Source organism: Phacochoerus africanus, chromosome X, assembly GCF_016906955.1.
Source record: "Phacochoerus africanus isolate WHEZ1 chromosome X, ROS_Pafr_v1, whole genome shotgun sequence".
In the NCBI taxonomy this organism is placed as follows: domain Eukaryota; kingdom Metazoa; phylum Chordata; class Mammalia; order Artiodactyla; family Suidae; genus Phacochoerus; species Phacochoerus africanus.
Window position 1 is genome coordinate 44319982 of NC_062560.1, and position 16415 is coordinate 44336396.

The 16415-nt window shown below is 55.2% G+C and overlaps 2 protein-coding genes across 5 annotated transcripts in view; one reads left to right on the forward strand and one right to left on the reverse strand.

Moving 5' to 3' along the window:
* Positions 1-2329: 2329 nt before the first annotated feature.
* Positions 2330-14426, forward strand: ARAF (A-Raf proto-oncogene, serine/threonine kinase). The gene is made up of 16 exons (XM_047765708.1): positions 2330-2391; positions 3696-3850; positions 4003-4106; positions 5317-5419; positions 5510-5664; positions 5782-5880; positions 7741-7882; positions 7990-8017; positions 8115-8260; positions 8356-8558; positions 11133-11309; positions 11419-11465; positions 11992-12110; positions 12347-12478; positions 13357-13491; positions 13849-14426. The coding sequence occupies exons 2-16, from the start codon at positions 3755-3757 to the stop codon at positions 13981-13983; spliced, it is 1821 nt and encodes a 606-aa protein (XP_047621664.1). The 5' UTR covers positions 2330-2391; positions 3696-3754; the 3' UTR covers positions 13984-14426.
* The window catches only part of SYN1 (synapsin I), a 51995-nt gene continuing 50004 nt past the window's right edge, over positions 14425-16415 (reverse strand). For 2 of the 4 annotated variants that reach the window (XM_047765703.1, XM_047765704.1), the window contains exon 13: positions 14425-15487. In XM_047765703.1, the coding sequence (XP_047621659.1) occupies positions 15460-15487 (28 nt within the window). In that variant the 3' untranslated portion in view covers positions 14425-15459. Of the gene's footprint in view, positions 15526-16415 lie in introns of all 4 variants that reach the window. The other 2 variants (XM_047765702.1, XM_047765705.1) reach the window with 1 other exon arrangement.

Genomic DNA, 16415 nt, shown 5'->3' on the forward strand with positions numbered 1-16415 from the left:
CTGGACCCCATTGTTGTGTTTCTTGTTCAATTCTTAGGTTAGTGGATTTCTGGGATGTTTCCAGGTTTTTTTGCTATTATGAATAAAGCTCTTATGAACATTTGAGTACAAGTTTTTGAGTGCATGTACTGCAGTAGCATGCTGTGCCTGGCTCACCAGAGCCAATTTTGCAAATCTCTTCTTAACTTTGATTTAGTGACGTCATAGTCATACACGGTTTGAAATAAGCCATGATAGGAGTATTTGCACCATAGCTGGCAAACGCTACAGCTACAAATTGGAGAGCTAATTGGTAAACATTTACCAGCACACCATTGGACATATGTTTGCATTTGGGGGGAGTATATCCCTAGGAGTGAGATTGCTGGATTGCATGGTATGTCTGTGTTTTACATTTTTTATTATTATTTTTCAGGCTGCAGGTGAGGCATATGGAAGTTCCCAGGCTAGGGGTCAAATCAAAGCTGCAGCTACCACAGCCACAGCAAAGCCAGATTTGAGCTGTGTCTGTGACCTACACCACAGCTCACGGCAATGCCGGATCCTTAACCCACTGAGCAAGGCCAGGGATGGAACCCGCATTCTCATGGATCCTCGTTGGGTTCGTTACCGCTGAGCCACAATGGGGACGCCTATGTTTTATTTTCTATGAAGCTGCCAAACTGTTTCCAATGTGAATGTACCATTTTATACTCCCAAGAGCAACAGGTGAAGATTTAAGTTGCTCCACATTCTCATCAATAGGTGGTCCTGTCAGTTTTTAACATTTCAGCCATCGAATGGTGAGGATCCGACAAGGGGCCATGGGAAATGGAGGTTAATATGACAGCCCATTGAGCTGTACTTTTGTCTTTCTCTTTATAGACAGAGAACACCCTCAATAAATACAAGTTGAAGCGTGTTGAGGCCCCCTTACCTAATGCCCTTTCTTTGATCTTTTCCCATTTCGTTGCAGAGGAATGCCGAGGCTCCTAATGGGAGAAGGTATGCACTTCAAACACAATAGGCGGTTCATACTGTTGGGGAAATCATTACAAATAAATCCCATGCCAACCCAGCAAATCCTTTCCACAAAGGTAGCGAAGAACGGAATAGGTTTATTATCGAATAAGCATTATGAGGGGCATCACAAGCAATTCACTAAAGAGATTTCCGAGAAAGAAATCTCCTCCTTTCATAGAGTCAGGCAGATACAACCCATGACCTACATGGTCTTAAAGATAGATGATAACTTGTCTTCAGAACTTGACAGCACCACTCGCTACACACAGTTCCTCTCAAATTCACCTGGTAATTGGGGTAGCCATCTGCCTTTAGGCAAAGGAAAAATAAAACGCATATCTCTTTGACAAGCAGGTGATGACTTGGAGCCAGCCGCCCAGGTCAAATTCCTACGCAGGTGGAGATAAGGCCCAATCGCTGTTTACCTTTGCATTTCAAAGACCTGGCTCCCAGGACCTTAAGAACAGCATTCCTGAGCTGTAAAACTGGCAGGAAGCCTATTTAGCTTTTTTAAAGAGTTTCAGACCTCTCCAAGGGACAGAGAAAAATTTTACGAGTTTTCTAAAGAAAATAAGAAAAAGGAGGATGGCGAGTCTCTTTCACTTGTGACACCAGGGAAAAGTAAACTTTAAAAAAAGACTTTGTGTTTACCGTACACACGCTTCCCTGCAGTTATGCCTCCATCTCAGGTTCGCACTTCCCTCCCCTCTTCACCTGACCATCCCTGATTAGTCTTTGAAAATCCTTATCAACTCCATTCCTAAAGGAAGCCTCCCCAAACAGCAAGCAGGCCATCACTCCTAGGGCCAGACCCCCCTGCCCTGGCCACACCAGAGACGCACTCTTATCAAAGGTTATGATTACAGTCTCCTAGAACCGGAAAACGCTGCAGAGATTTTTTTTCTGATTCCAACCCATTTCAAAGACGGTAAAACTGAGACACAGAAAAGTCCCAAATGAGTAGTTGGGCACAGGGTCACTGGAGTGAAAAAGGGCCCTTAAGGATTCCCCGTTCAGATTCGGAAACTCCTAAAGTCAGCCCCTAGTGACCCTCCCCTCCCCACAAAAATAGCTCTGCTTGATTCCATCATGGCACGATTGGGGTTAAAGCCCATGGCACGCAGGTCTTTTCCCAACTGCGCCTGCGCGAGCCCGGACGTGCGAATTTGCCCTAGACCCTGACGTTTCAGGCAGCCCCTCCTAATCCGGAACACGACCCACATTCCGCGGGTCCTGCCTTGACAGGCGTGACCCTGATCCAATAAGAATGGAGGGCCGAGTCCAGCGGAGCCAATGGCCAAAGTCCGAGGGGCGGTGGAGGCGGACTCTGTGAGGAAACAAGAAGAGAGGCCCAAGATGGAGGCGGCGGCGGCTGTAGCGGCGTGACAGGTGAGGGCGGGCCCGGCAGGGTTCGGTTTCTGGAGCGACCGCCGGGCACGAGTAAGGAGCCGGGACCGAAAGCTCAGCTCCGGGATGGCTGCGCCCGGGCCTTGGCGCCCCCTGCCCGGAACCGGAGGAGTGGTTTGACCCGGGGCGAGACCATCGTCGACAGCACGGGGAGGGGGGGTAGACTGGAATAGGGGTGCAAGGCTGCGGGGGATGGTTTCGCCCGTCGCGTGTAGCAGCGCGCCTGCGCAGAGCTGAAAGGCTCTCGGTGGGCAGGGCCAGGCCGTATATGGGGCTGGGGTTGTGGTGTGTCTTGCTTGGAGTCCCTCTTAATCTCTCTAAGGTTAGGGGAAGACTTTCTTACCAGCAATGGGGAGTGCATGAAGACGGGGCTCACTCCTCGCTTTTCTTATTCTGGATCAATGTCCAACCCACTAGGAGAATGTTTGAGGATCTCCCACCCCTTACTCCTCTTTAACCACTCCCAGCCTCCTTCCAGTAGCAGCAGTGGTATGTCTGTGAGCCCTTCCTTCGTTGTCAGGGAGAGTTTAGAGTGCCCTCCACCCCACCCCCACTTTACCTCCTTGTACCTCTCACCTCGACCAGGTCTGGTGATGCTCCATGTCCCTCCTTTCCCCCATTATCCGCTCTTCTCCCCTTTACGGTCCCTGGTGATTCCCTAACACATCTCCCTTCAGCATTGTGTCTGCGGAGCCTCTGTGAACCCCCCATCACAGTCTGGTGACTGCCATTTGCCACCTAACACAGGGTCCGTGAGTCTACCATCATTACACCCCAAGGGCTTTGGGGTGCCCCCGGCGCCCTTAAGAACATTGTTTGGTGCAATGCCCCTTTCTCCCAAACTCAGGGCACCCTGTCTGTGAGTCCTCCCACCCCACAGTATCTGGTAACCCCTCCTCCATGAGAAAGCCAGGACAGCCTGTTCATGTCCATTATGTACCTGACACGCCCCAGTGCAGTGCGTGCTGACTTCCCCGTTAGTCCCCAGCCCAGAGACTTCTTGTGCTCCTGTGGCCTCCAGGACAGTGTGTGCTGCCTCTCTTTATGTCCTAACCCCCACCCCACCCCGCCCTATGCAGTGAAATGGAGACCTTGGCACTTAAGGGTGAGACAAACAACAGGAGGGGCTGGGCCAAGGAAGAACTGGATCCCTTGAGCTGTGTGGGTATTAGGCTACAGGGGGAGACGTGGAGCCTCCCCCTGGGGACTGAATGTTTTTTTGTCCTCTGCCACTTTGCTTCCTAACAATTGTTCCCGGACCACTGCATTCCGCCTCTGTCTTCCAGGAGCCCCATGGCACCTGCCCAGCCCCACCTGAGCCCGTCTTGACAAAGTCCTAGGCTCCATGGAGCCACCACGGGGCCCCCCTGCCAACGGGGCCGAGCCGTCCCGGGCAGTGGGCACCGTCAAAGTGTACCTGCCCAACAAGCAGCGCACGGTGGTGAGTCTGACGGGAGCAAAGCTGGCCAGGGGTGGGCAGGGACCCGGTTGGACATCGTGGATCAGAAAGGTGACAGGGGCTGGGAGCACGCCTTTGCCGAGGGCTGGGGACCCCGTGGGGCACCGACTCCTCACATCTGTGCGCACACGCAGGTGACTGTCCGGGATGGCATGAGTGTCTACGACTCTCTGGACAAGGCCCTCAAGGTGCGAGGTCTCAATCAGGATTGCTGCGTGGTCTACCGGCTCATCAAGGGGTAAGCGTGGCACCCCCCCACCCCCTGCTGGGGGCCCAGCCTTCCATCCCATCCCGGAGTCATCCGACTCCTCCACGCTGCTGTGGCATCATCTCCCGTAGCCTTCTTCCCTTCATTCAGTGACTCCAACTAGCCTTTGCCTCATCCCTTCATCTGCTCGCGGGCCCATAAGGTCAGTAGCTCATTTTCTTCTTGGGACTCAAGTCATCATCTCCTCCCGGACTGCATCTGTTTTGTTTTTTCGTTATTTCAACAGGTTGTCCGCTCTCTCCTTCCTCCGTTTCCTCATTCTCCATCTGCGGTGTGGGCCTTGCTCGCCCTCCATTTATTCCTCTGCTTTAGGGCTCCTTAACTTTGGGTTTGTTTGTTTGTTGCTTTTTAGGGCCGCACCCGTGGCATATGGAGGTTCCCAGGCTAGGGGTCCAATCGGAGCTACAGCTGCCGGCCTACACCACAGCCACAGGAGTGCCGCATCCAAGCTGCGTCTGTCACCTACACCACTGCTCACGGCACTGCTGGATCCTTAACCCACTGCGCAAGGCCAGGGATCGAACCCTCGTCCTCGTGGATTATTCGTCGGGTTCGTTACCACTGAGCCACAACAGGAACTCCGCTTTTTTTAAAAAAAAATTAAGTAATTTATTTTTTCTTTTTTGGCTGCCCTGAGGCATGTGGAGTTCCCGGGCCAGGGATCAGATCTGAGCTGCCTTTGCGACCTACGCCACAGTTGCCACAAAGCCGGATCTTTAGCCCATGGTGCCGGGCCAGGGATCAAACCTGCATCCCGGTGCTTCAGAGACACTGCTGATCCCGTCGCACCACAGCAGGAACTCCCACTTTGCTTTGCTTTTTATTTGGTATTTCAGTGCCTCACCAGCTGCTGGCTCAGCACTTCGGAGATTTAGTTGTTTCTTCACTGTCTCATTTGCTCCTCATTGTGTGGTTAAGAGAAGAGCAAGGACTCTTCCCGCTGTCCTGCCCCTCCCAATCCCTTGTGGCTTTGGACGAGTCACTTCGTCCCCCTGAGCCTATTTCCTCATGTGCAGAATGGGGGAAAGCATAGTACTGATTCCTAGAGCTGCCCTCGTGAGCATGACACATGTCACCTGTTACTCCATGGATGGTGGGCTTGGAGGGACTTTTGGGGGTTCCATTCTCCCCCATGGCCCCTGTCCACCGTCCCGCTCACTCCCTTCCATGCCTTCTGCAGGCGAAAGACAGTCACCGCCTGGGACACGGCCATTGCCCCCCTGGATGGCGAGGAGCTCATTGTGGAGGTCCTCGAAGATGTCCCCCTGACCATGCACAATTTTGTGAGTGCAGGGTAGAGAGCAGGGGCAGACCGTGCACGTGGCGGGAGGGTCTCTGACCAGGCATCAACCATCTCTGCTCTGTGGCGGCAGGTACGGAAGACATTCTTCAGCCTGGCCTTTTGTGACTTCTGCCTTAAGTTTCTGTTCCATGGCTTCCGCTGCCAAACCTGTGGATACAAGTTCCACCAGCATTGTTCCTCCAAGGTCCCCACAGTTTGTGTCGACATGAGTACCAATCGCCGACAGTGAGCCTGGCCTGGGGTGGGTGGGCAGGTGGGGTGGGGAGGACAGAGGCCCAGCCACAAGGCTCGTACAGCCAGCTGACCCATCTTCCCTCGCTTTACACCCTCAATGCCCTCAAGGTTCTACCACAGTGTCCAGGATTTGTCCGGAGGCTCCAGACAGCATGAGACTCCCTCGAACCGCCCCCTGAATGAGCCGCTAACCCCTCAGGGTCCCAGGTAGGGGATGCCTTAGCCAAAGGGCTATTGTCAGGAGAAAAAGATCTGGAGGCCCCTGTGGACCACAAGCCATACTTTATTCATTTGTTTACTTGATGAAGATTTATTGAGCACCTACAAGTGGGGTTGAGGGCATGGAGCTGTGGGACCTTGGGCAAGTCACCTAATCTTTCTGGGCCTTAGTTTTCTCATCTGTAAAGAGGGGAAAGTGACACTTTGATCACACGGGGGTCTGGTGAGGAGTAAATGAGTTAAGACATGTCCAGTGCTTACGGAGTTCCCGTCGTGGCACAGTGGTTAATGAATCCGACTAGGAACCATGAGGTGGCGGGTTCGTTCCCTGGCCTTGCTCCGTGTGTTAAGGATCCAGCATTGCCATGAGCCAGGGTGTAGGTCACAGATGCAGCTTGGATCCCGCGTTGCTGTGGCTGTGGTGTAGGCCGGCGGCTCCAGCTCCGATTGGACCCCTAGCCTGGGAACCTCCATATGCTGCAGGAGCTGCCCAAGAAATGGCAAAAAAGACAAAAGGCATGTCCAGTGCTTACAAGAAGATCTGGTACAAGATAATAAGTTCTTATTGTTAAATATGTGTATACTAACCACCTCATTAATTCTTCCAGTATAAACATGCTCAGGCCCTTCCATTTTAAAATACATGTTATTTTACCATAAATTCCTTTTCACTTCTCCTTTGTGTTAAGTATTATACTCTAGTATTTCAATATCAAAGTATATTATTGCCTTAATATATCCTAAGCTTATATAATACGCATTTTATATGCCTATATATTTTATAGCGTCTGTATGATGTCTTTATGCCATTGTATTGTGTGTCATATTTGTAATGTTTTTATATGACGTTGAACACCAAACTTTATGTAATCTGTAAAATTGTAAAGTTAGGGATTTTTAATTTGGGGCCTATGTGAATTAATTATCTCTAATTGCATTTCAGGATAGGGAGGGAGCATTAAATATTTTGAAACATTATGTATGATATATATCATGTATAACATACTTGAATGGGTGTATCAGATAGAATATTATTATATGGATATTGAAGCATTGCCATTTTAACATAGAGAACATACTGTACATTATATGGTGCATACAAATTTGAATAGTACAGGCAGTTATATGATATTATATATTGCTCTGCCCCCGACTCTCTGTGCGGCCGGCTGTCCCTCCTTTAAGTCTTTGCTCAAATGTCACCTGCTCCGAGAAGCCTTTCCTGACACAACCAGTGACACTTTCTGTCACCATATGTTGCTTTATTTTTTGCTTTATTGCACCTGTCACAATTGATCACGTTAAATTTTTTTTTTTTTTTTTTTGCTTTTTAGGGCCACCCCCGTAGCATATGGAAGTTCCCAGGCTGGGGGTCGAATCGGCGCTGTAGCCGCCAGCCTCTGCCACAGCCACAGCCACGCGGGATCCGAGCCGCATCTGCAACCTGTACCACAGCTCATGGCAACGCCGGATCCTCAACCCCCTGAGCAAGGCGGCCAGGGATTGAACCCGCGTCCTCATGGAGACGCTTCGGATTGGTTTCCGCTGAGCCACGATGGAACTCCTAAATATTCTTTATTTTTCATGTCTCCCTCTCCCTGCTGCAGTCAGCCCCATGAGGGCAAGAACCTTTATTTGTTGGGCCCATAGCTTTCCTTCCACTACCTAGAGTGGTATCTGGCACGGGGCAGGCACGCAGTCAGCGCTTCTTGAACAGACGAATAGTAGTATAATCACAGTGGACACTGACGCCGTGTGAGCTAAACACACACTCAGGACGGGGCAGGGGGCTGCTCTGCTGGTTCTCTCATTCCCTCGACAGTGATTTCACAGCCTTTCCCCTGCCAGCTCCTGCACCCAGCACCGCGACCCTGAGCACTTCCCCTTCCCTGCCCCGGCCAATGCCCCCCTGCAGCGCATCCGCTCCACGTCCACCCCCAACGTCCACATGGTCAGCACCACCGCCCCCATGGACTCCGGCCTGGTCCAGGTTGGTGTCGAGGCGGGCGGTCACCGGGGGGGAGCACCGGGCAGAGGGGAGGGCCGCCCCCGTGGTCCTCCACGTCCTCTCTCTGACTCCCGGCCCTCTTCTTCCAGCTCACTGCCCAGAGTTTCAACACTGATGGTGAGTGCCCCCCCCGCCCCCCACCGCCCGCACCCCGACCGAGCCCCCCTGACCCCCGTCCCGCCCGGGGCCACTCACCGCCTCTCCACACCTGCAGCTGCTGGTAATAGAGGTGGTGGCGACGGAGCCCCCAGGGGGAGCCCCAGCCCGGCCAGCGTGTCCTCGGGGAGGAAGTCCCCACATTCCAAGTCGCCATCCGAGCAGCGGGAGCGGAAGTCCTTGGCCGACGACAAGAAGAAAGTGGTAAGCCCCAGGGGGCACCTTTGGTGGGGGCACCGCTGGCCGAGGTGACAAGGGGCGTGGGCGGGCCCCTGAGATGCCACCCATGTGGCCCACAGAAGAATCTGGGGTACCGGGACTCGGGCTATTACTGGGAGGTGCCCCCCAGTGAGGTGCAGCTGCTGAAGAGGATCGGGACGGGCTCGTTTGGCACCGTGTTTCGCGGGCGGTGGCATGGCGATGTGGCCGTGAAGGTGCTCAAGGTGGCCCAGCCCACAGCCGAGCAGGCCCAGGCCTTCAAGAACGAGATGCAGGTGCTCAGGTGAGATGGCCCGCGTGTGCGGCTGGGGGGCGAGGGCGGCGGGCACGGCCTCGGTGCCCCTCTGGGGAAGGGCCGAGCTGGGGGCCCTTCCGGCAGACACCCCCCCACACACCAGGTCTGTGTTGTGTCCTAACCACGGCCGTAAGCCGTTTCTCTATCAGGGAAGTCCCTTTCCCCTCGGGGAAGCGGGTGTGTTTAGAGAACCTCTCACGATCTTGTCCGTGCGGAGGTAACGACTGATATTCGTCAGCGGCTCTGCCTCCAAAGTGTGGGTCTTTTCCGTTTGCCCGCTGTGAAATGGGTATGGCCACAGGCCATCAGTAACGTCATTGCGTGTCCTTATAGTAACAGCGTAATTCGAGTTAACCGCATCACCAGGCCGGCTGGCATCCTTCCCTCTCCTGGGCTTGTCCTGCCTCATGAGTATGGTTATTGCGTTGCATCCTTGTTATTAATTCCAGCAGTACCGTACCTCAAAGGCCAGTATTAGAGGCATAATCAGAACCATAATGGACTCCTGGGCCAGTAAATGAATGTCATTGCTCCACTTAGTGCATCATTAATACTGTATTAGTTCATTCGTGCTGAGAAACCCTGGTGCTCCCGTTTGGCCACCCTAGTTACCACCCGCCCTGGGGTTGCTGGTGTCGGCTTTCCCTGGACAAGTGGGCACATTTATGTTACAGAGTGGATGTTATCATCATACTTCCTTGGGCAGTTTTCATACTCAGCCTCACAGTGGAGGCCACAGTAAGAAAACTTTCAGTCTCTGCTCCTCTCTGTGAGATGGCAGTGATTTGAGCAGGCTGGGAATTTGCCCTGCGTTAATATCGAGGAGCTCCCCAGTGGCTCAGTGGGTTAAGGATCTGGCAATGTTGCTGCCATGGCACAGGTTAGATCCCTGGCCCGGGAACTTCTGTGTGCCATAGGTGCAGCCAAAAAAAATATATTGAGGCATTCCCGCTGTGGCACAACGGGATTAGCAGCGTCTCTGCAGCTCCAGGACACAGGTTCGATCCCCGGCCAAGCACAGTGGGTTAAAGGATCCACTGTTGCTGCAGGTGCTGTGTAGGTCACAACTGCGGCTCGGAGCTGATCCCCAGCCCAGGAACTCCATATGCTGTGAGGTGGCCAAAAAAGGAAAGAAAAAAAAATCAAGGCGTTCCTGTCTTGGCAGGGGAAACGAATCCAACTAGGAACCATGAGGTTGCGGGTTCGATCCTTGGCCTTGCTCAGTTAAGGATCCGGTGTTGCCATGTGCTGTGGTGTAGGTTGCAGACACGGCTCGGATCCTGCGTTGCTGTGGCTCTGGCGCAGGCCAGCGGCTACAGCTCGGATTCGACCCCTAGCCTGGGAACCTCCATATGCTGCGGGTGCAGCCCTAAAAAAAAAGACAAAGGACAAAAAAAAAAAAAAAAAAAAGGAAACCATAACCTGACTGCTGTAAAGAGCATGGTTATCCACTCTGATGTGAGCAAATCGTGCAGCATCCTTGATGTTCCTTGTGTTTATGTCACCAATGTAACTGTAGTTAATGCTTCTATGAGGAGTGAAGGTTTTCTTCTAAATGAGGGTGGCTCTGTTCATACAGGACAGGGTTTCTGTGAGGTAGTCCCAGCTACCCAGTAGCGATAGCAGCAAGGACAGTGGCATTGTCAGGGTGCTCGCTTGTGTTCGGCTGTTCTAAGCACCATACAGGTTATTTATTCAACATTCTCCTCCCAATACCCCTGTTGGGTAGCTCATATAATTATCACGGAGTCTTAGCTGGGGAAAACAAGGCACAGAGAGGTTACTTGTCCTCCCTGAGATTGCACAGTGAGTACCTGGGGAAGCCAGGATTGGAACATGGGATCTAATCTGAGTCCAAACCCCAAGCTCTTTTATCTCTAAGCCTGTCATGATTAACAGGATATGATCACACGTCCCTGATTTTTTATTTTCTTTTTCGGCTGCCCTGCGGCATATGGAGTTCCCAGGGCAGGGATCAGATCCAAGCCACTGTTGCAACCTATACCACAGCTTTGGCCACGCCAGATCCTTAACTCACTGTGTCAGGCCAGGGATCGAACCTGCGTCCCCGTGTTGCAGCGCTGCCGCCAATCCCATTGCACCTCATCAGGCGCTCCCACTGATATTTTTACCCAGCACATATCAATATTATGTTGATACATCGCTGGAGAAGGTTGCTAGTCCACTTCCTCATCTTACCTCATCACATGGTCACAGGCTCAGGTCATGGTCAGGGTCAGAGGGGTGGCAGGTGTTGTGATGAACTCGCTCCTGGTCAGTAGGGGGTCGGGGTGGGGGTGGGGGCGGTAATCCCTCCCTCCTGCTTTTGTTGGGAGACTTGGATGAGGAAGCTCCGGGCGTGAGCCCCCAGGTTGGAATCATAGCCCAGCAAACATCACTCACAAGTGCCTTGAATCTGGCCACAGTCTGGCCCTGAGCCTCCCAAAAGACAGGGTGGGAATGACGACAGAAGGAGTGGTGGACAGCGCCCTTCCCGATGCTCGATGCTCGGGAAGTTGCCGTTTGCCCTCCCTGCCCTGATGCCGCCCGCCCTGCCTGCAGGAAGACGCGGCATGTCAACATCTTGCTGTTCATGGGCTTCATGACCCGGCCCGGCTTTGCCATCATCACACAGTGGTGCGAGGGCTCCAGTCTGTACCACCACCTGCACGTGGCCGACACACGCTTCGACATGGTTCAGCTCATCGATGTGGCCCGGCAGACTGCCCAGGGCATGGAGTGAGCGGCCTGGCCCGGGCACTAGGGAGGGGTCGGGGGGGGGCGGTTGCTGGAGTGGGGAGATGAGGTGGCCTCCAGACAATCCGCCCTCTGCTTCTACCCCCCACAGCTACCTCCATGCCAAGAACATCATTCACCGAGATCTCAAGTCTAACAGTATCCAGCTGCCCCTGTGTAAGGGCTGGGGTTGGGGGCATCAAACAGGAGGGCTTGGAGGGGTGGCTCTTACGGGGAGGCTTTCTGGGGGCGAACAGAAGGGGCACTCAGGTGGCATTTCCCTTTGCCAGGTGCCAGAGCTGGAGCTGGCGAGGGGCCTCTAATGGGGGGGCGGTCTCTGGGTCACAGGAGTCAGAGTGGTGGCCAGTTCCAGTGCTGTCCTCTGGGGACCCTGGTCAGGGTCTGCGGGGTGGCCGTTGTGGAGGGCATTATGGGGAGTTCCTGATCCGTGTTGCAGGCGTGGTGGGTGTCGGTGCCATTAGAGGAGCTTCCTGGTCAGGAAGTGATGCGGGGGGGGTGGGGAGTGAGGGGGCAAGCGTGGGGGACATTAATTGGAGCTCCCCACCCAAGTCCAGATCGTGGCTAGTCTGTGTGACCCTGGGGGGCTTCTGGTCAGGGGAGCGGTGTGACTGGTGCGGAGGCATCAGTCGGGGTGAGTCGCAGTGGTGATCCTTGACCCCGGCGGACATCTTCCTACACGAGGGCCTCACGGTGAAGATCGGGGACTTCGGCCTGGCCACAGTGAAGACGCGGTGGAGTGGGGCCCAGCCCTTGGAGCAGCCCTCGGGCTCCGTGCTGTGGATGGTGAGTTGGGCCTGGCTAGAGTAGGGGCACGTGGGGACATGGGTGGCTGGCGAGGATGTGGGAGGCCAAGTGGGGACAGGGATACCTGGGCCAAGTGTGGGTGTGTCTGGACAGCTCACGTTTCGCCCCAGGGCATGTGGCTGTGCGTTACACCCGGTGTGGTGAGTGGGATCTGGGCCTCCCGGCCAATCTTTTGCTGACCTCCTGTTCCTCCTGCCTGGTCTGGCCTCTTGAAGGCGGCTGAGGTGATCCGAATGCAGGACCCAAACCCCTACAGCTTCCAGTCTGACGTCTATGCCTATGGGGTGGTGCTCTACGAGCTCATGACCGGCTCGCTGCCTTACAGCCACATTGGCAGCCGTGACCAGGTGAGCCCCGCACCTCACCTGCCATCGCCCACGCCGGGGCATCCCCTCAGCCTCCAAACCTCACATCTCCTCCGCACAGATCAGGAGACCCCATGTTTTCTGGGCTGAGAATTCCTAGAATCCTCTGGGTCTCCCATACCCAGAATTGCCCTGGGCCCCCCCAGCTCCCAGAGTCCAGATGCACAGTGGTCTGGCCTGGGTGCTCAAAATTCCCAAACATCCCCAAAGGCCAGACTCCCATTTCTTCCAGAAACAATCCCTTTGTGCTTCTAAAATCCTCAGATACCCACAACCATTCAGGCCATGGGTATCTGGCAGGCGGGGGTCCTGGAAGCCACAGTGCTCTAGGCCCCAGACTCAGGGTTCTCCAGGTTCAAGCCCTGGAATCACTCAGACCCTGGGTCAGAAACCCAGGGTTCTCTAGGCTCCAGGTACCAATAGTCTTTGGGTCCTGTGCACCTGAAATCCGCCAGGCCACGTGGAGCCATAGTCCTCCAGGGAAAGACAAGCTCCTGAGGGCTAGAGTCCTTTTGGTCCTTCCAAGCCCAGAACTTCGTGTTTCCCCCAGACTCCATGCTTTCCAGGCCCCTGAGCACCCTCGAAACCTGTGGAGCCCTTAATCCTCTGGGCCCTGGACACTTAAATCCCCGACTTCCCCCAAGCTTAAATCCCTCGGTTCTGTCAGCAGAGAATCCCTCCGAGTCCTCAGAGACCCAGAATCCTTAGCTCCACAAGATACCCACCATCCTCTGGGCTCCCATACCCAGAATGCCCCAGTTCTCCAAAAAGGAGCCCCCTAAGTCCCTCAAGACCCAGATTTTCCTGGGCTTCTCAGCTTCGATCCCTGGGTCACTCCACTCTGGCCCTTCCCCCCCCAGATTATCTTCATGGTGGGCCGTGGCTATCTGTCCCCGGACCTCAGCAAAATCTCCAGCAACTGCCCCAAGGCCATGCGGCGCCTGCTGTCTGACTGCCTCAAGTTCCAGCGGGAGGAGCGACCCCTCTTCCCCCAGGTGGGCCAAGGAGGAGGGCTGGACTACCTGGGGAGGGAGCTTCTGAGGAGGAAGGCTCTTGAGGTGTGAATGTGAACTGTGTGTCTTCAGGGCTCCAAGGTGTGTGTGTGTGTGTCTCTCCAGGGCTCCAAGGTGTACGTGTGTGTGTGTGTGTCTCTTCAGGGCTCCAAGGTGTACAAGTGTGTGTGTGTGTGTGTGTGTGTGTCTCTCTCTCTCTCTCCAGGGCTCCAAGGTGTACAGGTTGTGTGTGTGTGTGTGTGTGTGTGTGTGTGTGGTTTCCCCATTAGGCTGGGGCCTGGGGTTGCCGGAGTGGCCATGAGGCTCTGGACACCCCTCCTGACCCACCCCTGCCCCCAGATCCTGGCCACGATTGAGCTGCTGCAGCGGTCACTCCCCAAGATTGAGCGGAGTGCCTCCGAACCCTCCTTGCACCGAACCCAGGCTGATGAGTTGCCTGCCTGCCTACTCAGCGCAGCCCGCCTTGTGCCTTAGGCCCCACCCCCAGCCACCAGGGAGCCAATCTCAGCCTGCCACGCCAAGGAGCCCTGCCCACCAACCAATCAATGTTCTGTCTCTGCCCTGATACTGCCTCAGGATCCCCCATCCCCGCCCTGGGAGATGAGGGGGTCCCCATGTACTTTTCCAGTTTCTCTGGAATTGGGGAACCCCCCAAAGACTGGGACCCCTGCCTCCTCCATAATTGGGTTTGTTCTTGGCTTTGGGGATACTTATAAATTCAGGGGCTCCTCCATCTCCAATGGCTGGGATTTGTGGCAGGGATTCCACTCCGAGCCTCTCTGGAATTTGTGCCTGATGTGCCTTCCACTGGATTTTGGGGTCCCCAGCGCCCCGTGTGGATTTGGGGGGGTCCCCTCTGTCTCTCCCTCACCATTCAAGGACTCCCCTGTTTCTTCACCAAGAAGCACAGAATTCTGCTGGGCCTTTGCTTGTTTATTTTGTTTCCCGACTCTTCTCATGGGGTTCAGAGCCGCTGAGGGGTGAGGGTGAGTCCAGGCAAGGAGTGGAGATTGGGGGTAGGTGCGGACCACACAAACAGCGCCACTGCACGCATCACCACAGGCGGCACGATGAACGAGGACCACATATGCCAAGCACGGCACGAGAGGAGGCCACGTCAGTCACAGACACAGACACCACGGCAAAGGTGGGCAAGTGGGGGACCACTGGCCCGCTGTGTGCAAAGGATTCTGGGAGGTTGGGTGGGATTTGCATATTTAAAGACAGCTGTCAGAAGCAGGAAAGTGGGGCTAGGGTCCCTGGGGCACCGAGGGGTCCTAGCAGTGGGAGGAGCTCCCAGTGTGTTGAGTAGGGTGGCCGGGGGTTGGGGGTTGGTGTCCAAGGGAAATCCTTGTGGGGCTGGGCAGGGGCATTTGAAGAGCTGGATCTCCCGCAGTGGGAGGTCACAGAGGGGGTCTCAGAGGGAGGGGTTTCTTAAGGATTTTAAGGATTGGGGAAATTCTGATGGGGAACAAGGTGTGCTGGAGACATCTGTGACCAGGAGTGGGGTTTTCCAGGAATTTCAGGGCTCCAGGAGGGGTTGCCTGGAGTTTGGGCGCTTCCAGGAAGGAAAACGCACTCGGGGGCGGGGGGACCGGGAGTGGACGTCTTCAGGAATGCTGAGGTTCTCAAACTGAGAAGTAGGGCTTGGGGTGAGCGGGAGGGGGCTTTTGAAAGGACATGGGCATTCCGAATGTGAGAAGTGGACTTAGGACCAGGAGCGAGGTTTCCCCAGGGACTCGGGCTTTCTGAGGAGTGAGAAGAGGGGTCTGGGCGATCCAGGAGCGGGTTTCTCAAGGGGTGAGACTCCAAAAGTGAGAAATGGATTCAGGGCCCAGACGGGGGCTGCCCAGGGAAGTGGGGGCTCTCGGGGTGGGGTATCAGTCGGAGAAGAGGCTGGCGAAAGACTTCCTCAGGCTGCGGATGGTCTCAGCTTTCACCTCGTCCTGGCTAAGGCTGGGCCTGGGCGGGGCTGGCTCTGGAAGGTTGAAGGCATTGGTCAGAGACTGGGATTTGCTAGAGAGAAACAAGGTGGAGGCGTGGGAGGAAGGGGGTGAAGAGGAAGGGAGGAAGGGGAGAGAAACACAACGTTACCCCAGGCCCGGCCCCAGCCCTGCCCCTCTGGTCCTGGGGCTGTGCCTGTGACGCCCCCCACCCCCACCCCCCCACCAGCAAGGGCCTGGACCCTGCCGGACTCTCAGGAGGAGTGGGGGAGGCCTGGGCCAGGCTGGGCGGACCTGAGTCCGAGGTGAAGAAGCCCGGGATTGATGGGAAGCATCCTGGGCTGAATCTTCTCTTGAGATTCTAGGCTAGACTGCGAGGAGTTTGATAGAAAGGTGACATGATGAGCAGGGAGGTGTCCAGGCTAAGGCCGAGGTGTCCAAAAAGCGGGCGGGGTGGGGCTTGGACCCAGAACAGGCTGGAAGGGGACAAGTGTAAGGGGGCGCGGTCGGGAGGGGGGCAGGGAGGACCTTCTGAGCTAAGGAAGGCGGTCTGGAATGGGCCAGAAGCGGCAGAGAGGATGCTCGGTGTGATCTGGGGAGAAACTGAGATGGACCGAGAGCATTTAGGGGCGGATGAGAAGGGAGCCTGGACGGGAGGAGGCGGAGTAACATAGGAGGACCATGGGGGGGGGGGGGGGCGCGAGGAGTGTGGGGGTGCAGATGGGGGGATTCAGGTGGGGCAGGGGAGTACTGGAGGAAGGTCAGCAAGGCATCTGAGGGGGGTCTCGAGGGGCTGGGGGGATTTTCCCAGGGCCTCCTGGGCAGAGTCTGAACTGAAAGAGTGTGTGTTGGGGGGCTTCTCTGGGAGTCTGGCTGGGGGGATTTGGAGTCTGAACTGAAAGAGTGTGTGTGTGTGTGTGTGTGTGTTGGGGGGCTTCTCTGGGAGTCTGGCTGGGGGGATTT